Source organism: Aquarana catesbeiana, linkage group LG07 (assembly GCF_042186555.1).
Source record: "Aquarana catesbeiana isolate 2022-GZ linkage group LG07, ASM4218655v1, whole genome shotgun sequence".
Lineage (NCBI taxonomy): Eukaryota > Metazoa > Chordata > Amphibia > Anura > Ranidae > Aquarana > Aquarana catesbeiana.
This window is the reverse complement of record NC_133330.1, coordinates 319,073,567-319,089,678: the sequence shown is the minus strand read 5'-3', so window position 1 is coordinate 319,089,678 and position 16,112 is coordinate 319,073,567. Positions and strand designations below refer to the sequence as shown.

The 16,112-nt window shown below is 44.6% G+C and overlaps 1 protein-coding gene across 5 annotated transcripts in view; it reads right to left on the bottom strand.

The window, feature by feature from the left end:
- The window catches only part of NEGR1 (neuronal growth regulator 1), an 839,131-nt gene extending 823,659 nt beyond the window's left edge, over positions 1–15,472 (bottom strand). Inside the window, exon 1 of one of the 5 annotated variants that reach the window (XM_073593743.1) lies at positions 14,961–15,472. In XM_073593743.1, coding sequence (XP_073449844.1) covers positions 14,961–15,136 — 176 coding nt within the window. In that variant the 5' untranslated portion in view covers positions 15,137–15,472. The remainder of the gene's footprint in view (positions 1–14,960) is intronic. The other 4 variants (XM_073593747.1, XM_073593744.1, XM_073593745.1 and 1 more) reach the window with 4 other exon arrangements.
- Between the last annotated feature and the right edge of the window lie 640 nt (positions 15,473–16,112).

Below are 16,112 nucleotides of genomic sequence, written 5' to 3'. Positions count from 1 at the left end.
CCAAATCAAAAATGAAAATTTTACTTTAAAAATAACTCAGAAACACCAATTAATACAGTTAGATATTGATGATCCAGTCATAAAAAAGCCAAGGTTTAGGTATATACTGTTTATATTTTTTTGCATATTAACACTGGTCCTATGTAAGCAGCAAATCACTGTAGTAGTCGCAGCTACTGCAGTGATAGCAGTATTCTACTGTATCCAGCTGCCCTTCTGCATTGTAACCACAAGGGGTCAACGTCCCTTAAGAGAAATCCGTGTATTTTTTTTTCATAAATACAAGACATTCTCTGATTGGACAAGATGGAAAGGTGAGAACGCCTTGTATTCATTTTAAAAAAAGTCAGAGCTTTCTCTCAATGGTGGGAGTATGGTAGAGTTGACTGCTATAGTGATTTCCAGCTTACACTGGGATTGGTCAGGTATGAAACATGCATGCTGACACTGGTCCAAACTTCAAAATATGTCAAGAATTCTACCATTTTATTTTTAGTTTCTGATTTTATATGGGAGGGAATTATCAAAAACAAACCTCTGTTGAAGCTGAACTCTGGGATAATCAAATATTGTCTAAATACATTGTCATGTGTATTCTTCCTTGAATCTTGGTGTGCTTTGTGTATTTCTTCCAGATCTGTGCAGTAATACAGTGTGAGCAGGGTTGGTGCAAGGATTTTTGACACCCTAGGCGAAACCTCATTTTGCCGCCCCCCTTGGCTCCACCCCTGACTCCACCCCCTTTGCCCTGCTCATGTATACCCCAATTTTTTTTGAAGCACCCATCAAATGCAGCCTCACCAGCGCCCATCAAATGCAGCCTCACCACCATCCATCATCGCAGCCTCACCAGAGCCCATCAAATGCAGCCTACCAGCGCCCATCAATGCAGCCTACCTGCGCCCATCAATGCAGCCTACCAGCGCTCATCAATTAATATTTCCTTGCTTCCATTCATTCGGGAGTCGGGACACAGACACAGTCCTCTGTTGCCGCTGCGCCTCTGACACTATGTGCGAATGGACTGCCTGCTGATGCTGAGACTTAGTTGCTTGCTGCAGAGAGAAGAGAGTAGGAACACCAGTAGCTGGGCACCCTAGGCAGCAGTGCGCCCTAGGCGGCTGCCTAGTTTCAGTGGCGTCTCCAGCTTTCAAATTTAGGGGGGGCACATGGGGGGACAGGGACAAAAGTAGGGGGGCAACTATAAAATGCATATATATATATATATATATATATATATATATATATATCCTGGGGCCCTTTACTACGACCCCACAACGGGCCCTTTCACATGTTCTGCAGTAAGCTCCCTTCCTACTGTATTGGGGTCCCCCAGGGTGGCAGAAAACAAGAGATATATGTCACCAGCATATCAAGAAAATATAAGGATCCAAAGCAGTGGGAGAACTATCAGGGTTGCAAAGGTTGTCTTGCCTCCGGGCCCTGGTGTTCTGCCACTGTGGGGTTCCCCAGCCTCCTCTTGCTGTCCTGCCCCTGCTATTGACAGCGCTGGTCTGGCATCTCTTGGAATTTACAGGCTGGTTCTCCTGTCCTAAGGACGGGAGAAATCAGTCTGTTTTTTTCAGTAACTGAGAGTCCTGGTGGAGTCCTTCCTGCAACTCGCTCTTCTCCCTGTCAATGAGGATGCAGGTGAAGGAGCAGATCAGGCGGCCGTGGTTGTGTGAACGCTCGCATTATGCAGTGTCAGCGAGCAGGGGAGGGGGGAGGAATCACCCGCAGGAGCTGACTGGGGACTCTCTCCCTCTTAGACATTGATTTTTTTGTAAAAAAAAAAAAAATTTTTTTTTGGGGGGCAGCATAATGTTGGGGGGGTCAGGGCCCCCTCTGCCCCCCCCCTAGGGTCGCCATTGCCTAGTTTGCCTAGTGGTAGCACCAGCCCTGAGTGTGAGACTTTTCCTTGTTGCAGGAGCTTCCTGTAATAAAGGCCGCTCACTGCTGCTCTCTCTCTCCTTGTGCAGGGTGACTAGTCTTGTCTCCTCCCCCTCCTGTAGTTTTCTGCAGGTAGCCTGTAGTGGGTGGAGTCTACTGAGTTCCTCCCACTGGCCACTCCTGCTCTCTCTCCTTGTGCTGGAAGACTGGTCTTGTCCCCGCCCCTCCTGTAATTTTCTGCAGGTAGCCTGTAGTGGGTGGAGTCTACTGAGTCCCTCCCAATGGCCACTCCTGCTCTCTCTCCTTGTATCTTCATACACTTGTCTTGTCACCACCCCCTCCTGTAGTATTCTGCAAGCAGCCTGTAGTGGGTGAAGTCTGCGGGGCCCCTCCCACAGCTCTGCTCTCTGGACAGTACAGCACAGTGATGATGCCACTGCTACTTTTACAATGTAATATTTGGGTTTGTAAACTCTTTGAAGCACGCAAAGTGGATTTATATCCTTTGTGTCTATTGAGGAATATTTTGCATATATAGGTGCCCCTGATGGTGTCAACTAAGACGAAACGTATAGGGTGAAGCTACACACACACTACCACAAATGCGTGGTCAACTGTCAGCCATATTCGTTACTGGAGGAAGACCTTTTTGATGGCGTTCTCTTGTTAGATGCTGTATATTATGTGCTGCCTGGTAAGTGCAAATTTATCTTATTACATTTCTGGATGGTTTTACATTATCATGGGTCTATCTGAGCCCTCGATTGAATTGGTATTTGGAGGAGACTCGATACATCAATACAGTGACCTCGGCTCGTACTATATGCTTATCGTTTGCCATGAAGTCCATCTTTAATATCTAGTTGAGCACATACTGACCACCTTAATAAGGAGGTCGCCAGCTTTCTGGTAAGCCCTTTGAAAGTGTGTTTTTTCTGGCTATCCTTGGGGCTTCCTTTTCTTCCATCTTTGTTACAGATTTTGGAACTATATCTAATTTATATGATTTTAATACATATTACCTGTTGGCTTGCAAAAGTCTTTCACAATTTTCAATGAGCAAAATTTATGGATACTATTGAATGTAAAAAACATCTATCTAAAAACATATCTTATTTTACTTCATTTTTTGGTCACGTTTATTTGTTGTTTTATGCACATTACTTCATGATATTGTTTATTATTAATGCGCTGCATTCTTTTTGCGATACTTGTTTAAGTGCCTGGTATCAAAGGGTATAGTGTTCAGCTGCTATTTGTAATTTAACCACAAGCACATATTTTTCTTTTTCAATACTGAGGAATATATTTTAATCAATGGAAGTGATCTTCCCAGAGTTCAACTTTAAAAATGGCACCCTCCTGTTTCACAGTCACATTTCTCACCCTGCATTGTAAGGAGGTCTGACAGTACCCCCCATGACTAAGCTCTGGGGGCAGAGCGAAACACGTTGGGGTCGTAGCCTGGTCAGATTACAGGCTGTGGTTGCCACTCTTCTCATCTCTGCAAGACACCATAAATATGCGGCTTCCAGGGTCTACACTCCTTCCCTTGAGTACCCTTCTAAACTTGATTTACAAGATTTGCATATTGAGCATTCTGGGTCTGAGAATCTATTTTTGAACACTAAAAGATATTATAATTTTGGGGGGGAAGGATCATGCACGCGGACATATTTGACCATATAGGGCTAAATATGGCAGTAATTTGGTGCCTGGGAGCCACAGGTGTTGCATACAATTGCCAGTACAAACAAATTACAGGATACACCCATACAAGGGTGTATGCAGCTCTGGGCATAAATAGACGTACACACCTGGACGCAGCCAGGTGGGTGGGGTGTATATTTATACGCAAGCACGTGTTTATGTACTGGCACTTCCTGTAGTTCATTTGTACTGTTGGCTGTATGCAATACCTGTGGTTCCAAGGCATTGAAATGCAGCCATATTTTTATGTTATGTAGCCTAATACGTTTGTGCACATGAACTCTTATAATTAGCTCACTTTGATAGCTTTAAAAAATGTTCTCCTAAATCTTAAATCTTCTATTATTATTCACAAAAATAAATCTGAATATTACTAAGTGTTTATGTAAAGGCCTGAGTTAGGGATGTAAGTCTCATCTGGGGAAAAACAACGCCTGAAAACAGTTGTGATTCACAATTACAGAGCACTATGATGTGTGCCGAGACAAATGATCATCTCTCCAGAACCATCATAGATGACAATCTGTAGTCATTCCATCTGATGGACTCAGGGTACTGCCTGTAGATGCTGCAAATCACACCAGAGCATAACTGAATTAAGACCAAGAAAATGCGTTTACCCAGCATCCTCCTCGCTCACCCATAAGTCATGGAATTGTGCATGGGTGACTTAGAAATGTTGTGAAATTTCACTGAGATCTTAGCTCAGCCACAACCTATTGTTCAGTTGCAAGTGGATACAGATGGGTTAGGCAGACTTCTACACATGTAAAGATTTTAAGCCTGCAGTTGCCCATGCTGCTTCCATTTACAGAAAAATCAGCTAGATCCTGCAAAAAATGTCTATCAGATGTCTATCTCCTCCTGAACAGTGGTTCCCCACCACCGGCCCAAGGCATCAATCCTCTTGGACGTCCAGCCAGCTGCAGATTCCCAAACTTCCACAGTGCCACTCAACCACCCACAGTGCCTACCTTGAGAGTCCTCAGCCCTCTAAGTCCCCCCAGCCCCCTACAATGCCCCTAGCTTGCTGCATAGCCTCCAGCTCTCCATAGTGCCCCCAACCTTCAACAGTGTTCTACAGTGTCCTCCAACCTCCTGCAGTGCACCCCAACAACAGCAGTACCCTCCAGTCTCCCAAAATGTGCCAATAGGCCCCTTAGGAGCCCATGCAGTGCCCCTAGCTTGCTGCAGAGCCTCCAGCCCTCCATGGTGTCCTCAACCTTCAACAGTGTTCTACAGTGTCCCCCAACCTCCGACAGTGCACCCCAGCGACAGCAATGCCACCCAGTCTCCCAAAGTGCTAATAGGCCTCTTAAGAGCCCCGTGCGGTGCCCCTAGCTTGCTGCAGAGCCTTCAGCCTTCCACAGTGCCCTTAATTTTCAACAATGTTCCACAGTGCCCCCCCCCCCCTCATCCTTCTACAGTACACCTCAGCCCCAGCAGTGCCTTCCAGTTTCCCAAAGTGCCTATAGGCCCCTTGAGAGCACTCAGCCCCCAAAGTGCCCCCAACCCCCTGCAGTACCCCTAGCTTGCTACAGGTCATCCAGCTCTCCATAGTGCCCCGACCATCAATAGTGTCTCACAGTGCTCCTCAACCTCTTACAGTGCTCCCCAGTCCCAGCAGTGTTCTCCAGTCTCCCATAGCACACCTGCAAAACCCCCAGCCTTCTGGAGAGACTTCCAGCCCCCATATTTATCAGCTCCTTCCAAAAACCTCTTCCCTCACAAGGCCATCAAGTCTTTTGCAGAGTCCCCTTCCAGAACCTCCATCCCCCTCCAAAGTGATGCCCAGCCCCATCCACAGCCTCCCAGCATTTCAGTAAATATTTTATATTCCCATACTTATATTGTATAAAAACTTTTATTTTTTTACTGTTGGGGCTTTGGAAGAATTTACCATGCCCTGGTCTCAATAAGGTTAGGAACCACTGCTCTAGAGCACATCCCAGTACTATTTATTCTTCTTTTGCTATGTTCCTGTAGTAAAAAATCTGATTTTTATTATGCCCTGTGACATTGTGACATTGCCACCAGGTCTGTAAAAATGTTGAAGGGGCAGGAAGTTTTTTCATACTAACATAGGCATGCCTTCAAAACTACATCTCCCAAGAGCCCTTTAGCTATACTAGTGGGCAGGTTCTTGGAAGATGTGACTTTGCTGGGAAGGAGATCAATGTATTCATCTGGACAGGTACAGAGAGGGGCAGGGGATAAGTAGGCTTCTGTAGTCCAGCAGATAGAGCTGACAATGTTGGTTGGAATTCCATTGCCTCAAAAGCACAGTTTTATCAGCCTAAACAGGAAGTTGGGAGCTCACTGGGTTTCTGGCAGATCCACAGGTATTTTTCTGTCTTTGTGGCTTTTATAAGGGATAAATATGGGCATGCATTACAAAAACATACACTTTAGAGGGCTAAGCCCTCCTGAACTAATCTAACCTAACAACCCCCAACCCAACTTCTGCTTACCGTACTTAAGTAGGACAGCTAAGGCCCACTCCTTGCTTTTAACCTCTATTCGGAAATCGACTTCACTGCTGGCCACGCCTGCCTAGCATGCCATCACAAACTTGTATAGTGCCAACTTCCAATCATCACAAGTCTCTATGGCAGGGTTTCTCAATCAGGGTTCTATGGAACTCTAGGGTTCCTCCAGATATTGCTAGGGGTTCCTTGAGCACTGAACAATTTCTGCCTCCCAGATAAGTCCCCACTGACACCACTGATCTTTTTAGCTATCTGTAAATGGGTAATTCTTCCCAATGGCAACAAATGTAAGGAACATTCTTCCCACTGACCATCTCACTAATGTATTATAAATTGTAGATATAGTCATTTTTAGCAGGGGTTCCCTGAGACTGGAAAGTTATTTCAAGAGTTCCTCTCTGTTTAAAAGACTGAGAAAGACTGCTCTAGTCTATGGGTCTATGGGAGCTCAGTGTGCAAGCCCAGCTAGCCCTGCAGAAAATTTCTACCCGGACAGAATGAAAACAAAGTTATTTTACTATGGAAGGTAAGGGATTGGGATGGGGGTTGTTAGTGTAGATTCGTTTAGAAGGGCTGGTGGGATAATGTAGTCTTTATTAAAGTAACAGCTTTACTTTAAAACAGAACTCCAGGCAAACAGCTAAATAAGCATGTTTTCAGTGTCTGTGAAGGCTCTCAATTATCCAGATCACGGTATGTCTAGTGGTAGTTGGTTACGATCAACTGGACCTGTTGAGGACATTTCATAACTTATCCGAGCTACTTCCTTAGTTTTTCAGTCTTCAGCACTACAGAATAGGCCAGTTGAATGTGACCAACTACCACTAAACATGTTTACAGTGCTGCTGGGTAGGAGATTGCAGGAAGCAAATATACAGAGTCTTTGGTTAATTAAAGTAGCTTTCCCATGAATACATTTACCCATGTTTGTTGAACACATAACTGGACTAAATGGAATTTTTAAATCAGCCTAGAGTTCAGGCTCAAATAAAATCTATAGCTATTTTAATGTCCACCTATCTCTCTACTGTCCAACCTTGGGCACTTTTTATAAAGTCTTCGGGGCCCCTGCTGTCATTGATCTGTGTTTCCCTATAGCCCTGTTATAGCAGTGATTGTTTACAGCCTCATGTAGTAGGTCTCCAACCTATGGCTGTTTCCTGAAGCATGTCTCCAGTTTCCAACAACTCCTTTGAAATATTTGCAGCCTCTAACAGTCTACTGTATCATGTCCAGAGTCTCTTACCATCTCCTGAATTATGTCCACAGTCTCTGAACATCTCTTGTATCATGTCCGCAATCTTTGACCATCTCTTGTATCATGTCCGCAATCTCTGGACATCTCTTGTATCATGTCTACAATCTCTGGACATCTCTTGTATCATGTCTGCAATCTCTGGACATCTCTTGTATCATGTCCGCAGTCTCTGACCATCTCTTGTATCATGTCCGCAATCTCTGGACATCTCTTGTATCATGTCCGCAGTCTCTGACCATCTCTTGCATTATGTCCACAGTGTCTGACCATCCTTTGTATTATGCCCATAGTCTTTGACTATATCCTGTTGTTTGTCTGCTAACGAATATTTTCTGAATTTTTTGTGTGGCCCTTTGGTGGCTGCATTTGATGCCGTCCAGCATGAACTTTGTCCACCAGTTATCTATCTGCTATCTATCAATTTACTAGGTATCACTGATGGTTAATGTAGATATTTATGCAAATCAACACACAAAGCATGCAGACGTGTTGTGTCAATCGAATAGGTTATGGTACAAAATGTGTTGATGTGTCAACTCTGACTTCCTGGATTTTCACACATTCAGCTTCTAGCTTCAACTTGTTTAGTTAAGCTTTGATAATGAAAACTAGAAGCTGATTGGCTGCCATTGACAGCTGCTCCAGAATCTGTTTGCTCCAGACTTAGTAAATTCCTCTCGCTTGGTAGTGCAACACAATGATTGTGCTTTACTGCTCCCCCTACCTCCACAGTAGTCTATAGACTTTCATAGAAAACAATGTCCTCCCTTGGTGGATTATCGTGCCCGGCAGCCTTCCCTGTGTGAAAACTCAAGTACCAGCCAGTGTATTAAATGAGACCATAAACCAAGGCACAGCAAGCAAGGAGAAGTGTGAAAAGCCACATCAAAAATCTATTTCCATAAAACTGCAAATAATCCAAAATGAACACTCACTGAAAATACACAATGCCTTCCACTTAATAAACATCCACAGGCAAAGACAGCCCACAAACACGAGTCAATGTGAAGCCGCAGGGGATCAAGGAGATCAACCTGACCTGGATTCAGCATATGGCTAGGTTTGGGAATCTGGCGGATTTTCCCTTCCATAAATCCTTTACACTTTTGCCACCTCCTGTAGAGCCTGTCTGCGTTTAGGTGATTCTGTGCGCCTCTGCTAAATCACTCGCCCTTGTCATAGCTGAATGCACACGTCACTGCCTCCGAACCCCCCAAATCCCACTTCTGAGTGTTAACCCAACCTGGAATCGGCACGTCACTGGGTGTGCTGACATCACTCCTGTGCACAAGGGGTTAATGCCGTGGCTGCCATCACTTGCATGTCAGCACAGAGCAAGCACAGATTAATTTATATAGAAAGATAATGATACAAATCTATAAAGAGAGAGAGAGAGAATGGAGAAGGGATAGACAGATGGACACATAGATAAGAAGGACTTAAGGATGGAGAGGCAGGCAGATACAGAAAGGGACAATGGATAATGGAAAGAATGGAAATAGATAGATAGATAGATAGATAGATAGATAGATAGATAGATAGATAGATAGATAGATAGATAGATAGATAGATAGATAGATAGATAGATAGAAAGGCTAGCCATACATTATATCATTTTCTTATTCGATTTCCTTTAGATTTACCTTCAACTATGTAGTACAAGGTCCTGTCTGATTGCATACGAATGAAAGTGTTTTGTTTTGACCTCATATTATATGGGTATGATAAATCTAAAGAAAAACTGTAGAAGAAAATTGTATATTATATGCCCAGCCTTAGATCGATAGATAGATAGATAGATAGATAGATAGATAGATAGATAGATAGATAGATAGATAGATAGATAGATAGATAGATAGATAGATAGATAATTGATGGATGGATGGGTGGATGAATGGATGGATGAGTGGATGAACGGATGGATGAGTAAATGGATGAATAGATGGGTGCTTGGATAGAAGGATACGATAGATAGATAGATAGATAGATAGATAGATAGATAGATAGATAGATAGATAGATAGATAGATAGATAGATAGATAGATAGATAGATAGATAGATAGATAGATAGATAGATAGATAGTGGATAGATGAATGGATGGAGGAGTGGATGAGTGGATGGATGAGTGGATGGATGGATGAGCGGGTGGATGGATGCATGAATGAATGGAAGAGTGGATGGGTGGATAAATGGATAGGTGGATACTGCAGATAGATGAATAAAATAGATAGATAGATAGATAGATAGATAGATAGATAGATAGATAGATAGATAGATAGATAGATAGATAGATAGATAATTTATGGATAGATGAATGAGTGGATGAATGAGTGGGTGGATGGATGAGTAAATGGGTGAATGGATGGGTGCGTGGATAGATAGATAGATAGATAGATAGATAGATAGATAGATAGATAGATAGATAGATAGATAGATAGATAGATAGATGATGGATGAATGGATGGAAGCGTAGATGGGTGGATTAATGGATGGATGAGTGGATGAATGGATGGATTGATGAGCGGATGGATGAATGAATGGAAGAGTGGATGGGTGGATAAATGGATAGATGGGTGGATACTGCAGACAGATGAATAAAATAGCTAGCTAGCTAGCTAGATAGATAGCTAGATAGCTAGCTAGCTAGATAGATAGATAGATAGATAGATAGATAGATAGATAGATAGATAGATAGATAGATAGATAGATAGATAGATAGATAGATAGATAGATAGAGATGCCAGATTTCAAGACAGAGAAAAAAAATCTAAATTTGCAAAGAGTAAAAAATAATTTTCAGAATCAGATGTTTATTGACATATAATTCGATAATAAATCAATCCTCCTGTATTCCCGGTATAAACACGGCATGCATATTTATAAACAATGATGTCTCAATCATCCTAAACACAGAGAAAACAATGAGGACAGGCCGGTCCCCATGGCAGGCAGGACTACACCGGCATCGCTGGTGGCGAAAACCCCCCGGCAGATGAAAGTAAGTGTAAGGATAGATAAACACGTTCATGTCCTCAGCGATGAGAAGTGAAAGGACAGACAATGTAATAGGCAGGAGAGAAGCGAGCCAGGGATGGTAAACTCTCCGGCGGTCATTGGCCAAGCCTTTCCAACTGCAACGTTTATAATGCAAATGTTTGGGTAGTAAGCAGAAATGACCAGTGCGGGGGCACAGAGAGCCGAGGGAGCCTCTCTACAGCACCATATGGGAGAACACCATTCATTAAGGCAAGACATCAGGAAGGATGAGCACATAATCTCTCTCTTCACTAATGACTTACAATGTAGGGTGAGAATGGCGTTTGCAGCAAAAGATCGTTAAAGAGTTATTAAATCTGAGCCCAAATTACATTATTATGCATTATTACGTTATAATAAAAGCAATGTATATATATATATATATATATATATAAAAGAGAGATAGAGAGAGAAAGATAAAGGGGATCACATCTTTGCTACAAATACAAGTTTATTACAATTGTTATGTTCTTGTGTACATGTAAAGTCTTTTGATACAAAAGTAGCAATGTCATTTTTACACAGCAATAAAAAAATGACCTGGAAAAAAAAAACAGCCATACTCTTAGATTTTTGCCAGCATTGGCCAATCATAGCATTGCTAGGGACATTTTGGTGGAGCATGCGGGCAGACACAACTGTGGGGTGGTCTCAGATGTTTACTGAAAGGAATAAGGGATGGATGAGATGTGTTTTTTCCATAAGAAATGTTAATACTTCATTCACTGTAATACATTCCAAGCCTAACATGGCACAAAGTCGCAGCAAAAGTCGCAGCCCTGGGGAGGTTCTTCGCAGGCCAGACAGTTCAGTCGTCAACCAATGACATCTGCCCATCTGCAGCAGCCTGAGTCACTAATGGGTTAAGTAAACACCAAGACTCCTGTTGACACATATCTTCACTGTACCAGTCAACGTTAGCTGGAGGCGACACAATGTAGCACTAAGAATGCAGGCACAGGATGCATCCGACGCACTTATTATTTTTTTTAAGGACGTTTTATATTCTGGGAGCCCAGGGGAATTTTTCAGCTACCTGGGCTAATAAATGGAGATCTAATCTCATCAGTGATGTTAAATCCTGCAAGCTAATGATCATCATAGCTTTATGTCGTCTCATTAAAGTCTGGAGAAGACCAGCTCAAGCTAAGAAGGCTTTAACACTCTTAGCAAGCAACACCACCTTCACCAGAGTTACTTGTGCAACACCACCTTCACCAGAGAGGTTGCTGCATGACACAACTGCCAGCAAAGGGGGACAGGTTATACAATTCATTGTAGACAAAAGATTCCAAAATTCTGCATCTGCAACTCAGTATATGCAATCCAGTATATTCAATTTAGGACAGCAACCCAGTATATGCAATTCAGTATGTTAATGTTAGTTTATGCAACCCAGTATATCACATTCAGTATATCCAATTCAGTACATGCAACCCAGTATGTCCAATTCAGTATATGCAACCCAGTATGTCCAATTCAGTATATGCAATTTAGTATATGCAACACAGTAAATTAAATTCAGTATATGCAACCCAGTATATGCAATTCAATATATGCAACCCAGTATATGCAATTCAGTATATAAAATTTAGTATATGCAACCCTGTATATACAATTCAGTATATGCAACCCAGTATATGCAATTCTGTATATACAAACCAGTATATGCAATTCAGTATATAAAATTTAGTATATGCAACCCTGTATATACAATTCAGTATATGCAACCCAGTATATACAATTCAGTATATGCAATTCAGCATATGAAATGCAGTAAATGAGAGTCAATATATGCAACCCAGTATATGCAATTCAGTATATGCAACCCAGAATATCCAAGTCAGTGTAGGCAACCCAGTCCAAATCAGCCAAGAAACTTCTATCACTATTAAAGGACACAGATTTCCCATGGCACATAATAACCTGCGTATTTGGTATTCAGAATTCAGTTTTATTTTTTTGGCACAAGCACCCCCTAATGACTTTGTCACACAAGAGGAGAGCCTAGCCCAGTGCTGGCCAGAGGATGCACAAACAGCCTTTAAACTCCATATGTGCTCATATAAGCAAAGGGGGTGCAGTAAGAGGACTGGAGGGGGGGGGGGTTGTTGGGGGGGGGGCATGCTAACACAGAACATTCGCAGCGAAAGGTGTGGACGCTGTCACCATGGCTAAACATTAACCCTTTCAGCAACCTGAAAACTGACACAGCAACAAGGCAGCACCAAGGACAGGCGTGCCAACGCAGCTTTCATTAGTGTGCAGCAGTCAGGGCGATAAAATGGGGGCTGCAGAGTGGTCACGGTGGGCTACAGACCCTTGCTAAATCAGCAGGGGCACGCAAAGTAGTGTGTTAGCATGTAACGATGCACCCAAACCGATCCGACTTCGACAAACGCAGTCGCTGGGTGTTTTGCATATCCTGGGTAGCCCTTTTGCGCCCATCGCCAAGCCAATTAGCCAGTCGTGGGCATGCCCATTAACCCTTTCCACGCCTTGGTTTTTGACATAGTTGGAAAAAAAAAAAAGAACATAGACCCAAATCCTGCTCAGGGATAGGAGAGTATGCGCAAAGTGCGTTAGCATGTAGCGACCAACCCCAACTAATCCGATTGCACCAAACTGATGTGAGCGTGAACGTTTTGCAGGTCCTTGGCAGCCCTTTGCACCCATCAGGTCAACTGGCCAGCCATAGGCATGCTCTTTAGCCCTTTGCATGGCTTGGTTTTTTTGCAATGCTCCTTAACAATTAAAGAAAAAAGTCACGGAGGATGACCGAAGCCAAAGTGCGGCAGCACGCAGTGACACACCTGAGCTGAGTCAAACAGCTGTGTGGGCACGTTTTGCACGCCCTCAGTAGCCCTTTGCGCCCACTGGGTCATCCAGCATGCACCTTAATCCTTTGCATGCCTTAGCTTTTTGGTAGCATCTGTAGTTATTTTTAGACACATGCCCATGGAGGGTGGCAAAACCCTGCTCAGGGGGCAGGGGAGGGCATGCAATTCTGGGAGAGCATCCATTCCTGGTAGCCCTTTGCGCCTACTGCCTCAACTGGCCAGTTATGGGCATGCTCATTAACCCTTTGCACACCTTGTGTTTTTTTTTTTTTTTTTAGCTAGAACCCATTCATAATCAACAAAAAAAAAAGACCATGGAGAGTGCCCAAACCCTACTCAGGGGCAGGTGAGGTAGCGGTGCGCCCCAACTGATCCAATGTCCATTTCTGGTAGCCCTTTGCGCCTACCGCCTAAACCGGCCAGCCACGACCATGCTCATTAACCCTTTGCACGCCTTGTTTTTTTTTACAGCACCCATTCTTAGTCAATAAAAAAAAAAACCATGGCGGGTGCCCCAAAACCCTACTTAGGGACAGGCGAAGGCATGCAAAGTGCGTCAGCGCGTAGCGGCGCGCCCCAACTGATCCGATGCCCATTCCTGGTAGCCATTTGTGCCTACCGCCTAAACCGGCCAGCCAAGACCATGCTCATTAACCTTTTGCACGCCTTTTTTTTTTTGACAGCACCCATTTCTTGTAAAAAAAAAAAAAAAAAAAGGGGCAGGCGAGGGCATGCAAAGTGCGTCAGCGCGTATTAGCGTGCCCCAACTGATCCAAAACACGTCCTCAGGTGCCCTTTGCGCCCGCCGCCTCAACCAGCCAGCCATGGGCATGCTCATTAACCCTTTGCACACCTTGTTTTTTTTTGGCAGCACCCATTTGTAGTAAAGAATAAATTAAAAAAAAATAGACCATGAAGGGTGCCCAAAACCTTCTTAGGGGGCGGGTGAGAGCATGTAAAGTGTCTCAGAGCATAGCAGCGCACCCCAACTCATCCGACGCACATCCCTGGTAGCCCTTTTCACCCACCGCCTCAACCGGCCAGCCATTTAACACTTTGCATGCCTTGTTTTTTTGACACCACCCATTCTTAGTGCGTCAGCACGTAGTGGCGCACCCCAACTTATGCCTGGTAGCCCTTTGCACCCGCCGCTTCAATCGGCCAGCCATGGGCATGCACGTTAACCTTTTGCATGTCTCAGGTTTTTTTTTTCCAGCATAAAAAAAAACCCACCATGGATGAAGGCCACCCAACCCCTGCCCAGGGTGCACCCCCCCCCCCCCCCCCATCCCCCCTTGTACCCCCTCCATCCCCATCCTCAGCTCCCCAGCCTGGTTTGTAAGCGATGAGCCTCTCAGCCTCAGTTACACAACTTGCACTCTTTTCCCATCCACAGAGCTCCCCCTATCTCCATGCAAAGACATTTCCATGATAAACAAACCTGAAGCATCCACTGAGCTCAACACAGAAGAAGGAGGAAAAAAAAAGTAGCAGTTGTGTGACTGTGCGGAGCAGCAGATGCTTTACAGAGTGCAAAGAGACCCCCCAAATTCCAAAGGCTGGGTGCAGAAAGGAGTGCAAAGAGCCCCCCCCCCCCCAATCCCAAAAGTGTCGCAAATGTGGCGCAGGTTCCTCTCAAGTGCAAAACAATCATAACCAAAAGGATGAACACTGACATAGGGAAAAAAAAATGACAAACACACACATAGACAAGACAGCATGAGCTGGGCTCCTACCTAAGCATGGCTGTCTCTCCTTGCCTGACGACCAGGTTGTCCGCTGGCCAGGAGTAGTCCATGCCCTGTCCGGCGGGCAGGCAGGAGGGCAGCAGACAGCACACACTGAGGATGACAGCGGCCAGCCACTGGTTTGAGCAGCAAGCAGCACCCTGCACCAACATCATCATGTCCATCACTGCTGGGGCTCCCCCTGTCAGCCTGGGATCCCTGGCAGAGCAAGGAGGAGGAAGGAAGGGAGGAGGAGGAGGAGTGCAGGACGGAGCTGCTGCTTGCTGGAGAATGAGCGAGGCTCGGCAGCTGCGGCAGCACACACGGCCCCCAGGCTCTCAGCCGGTTGCCATGCGGCCGTTTCCTTAGCAACCACAAGCAGGGAGTGATGCTGCTGCTGCTGCTGGTGATGGAGCAGAGAGATAGTGCAACACCCAGCAGCGGAGGCACCCTCTTCACCCTCACCACCCTCTTCACCCTCACCACCTCCTCTCTGCCCGCCTGCTGCCTGCCACACACACTGACACTGGCAGCAGACTCACAGCAGCGGCATCATCATCATGGGGCTGGGAAGGGTTAATGGCAGAGGGAGAGTGAGAGAACTTTTAATTAGTCAGAGCCAGTCAATTATTCAGAGAAGGGAAGATCTCCTCTCACTTATTTCTCTGTCTGTCCCTTCCACTGTCTCTCCACGTATCCCCTCTATATGGTTCTATGGATTTCTCTGTCTTCCATCCCTCTCTCTTTACTCCTTCCTTTATCTCTTCTCTTCTATCTCTCTCTTCTCTCTCACCTCCCTATCCTTCTTTTTCTTCTATCCTCTTATCTCCCCTCTTCTCCCTCTATCCTTCCTTCTTCTATCCCTCTCTCTTTCTTTACTCCTTCCTTTATCTCTTCTATCTCTCCCTCTCTACCATTCCCTTTCTTCTATCCTCTTATCTCCCCTCTTCTCCCTCTATCCTTCCTTCTTCTATCCCTCTCTCTCTCTCTCTCTCTTTACTCCTTCCTTTATCTCTTCTATCTCTCCCTCTATCATTCCCTTTCTTCTATCCTGGTACCTCCCTTCTTCTCTCTATCTACTCCCTCATCTATCCTCCCTTCTTCTATCTCTTCTATCCCTCTCTCTTTTTTTACTCATTCCTTTATCTCTTCTCTTTTATC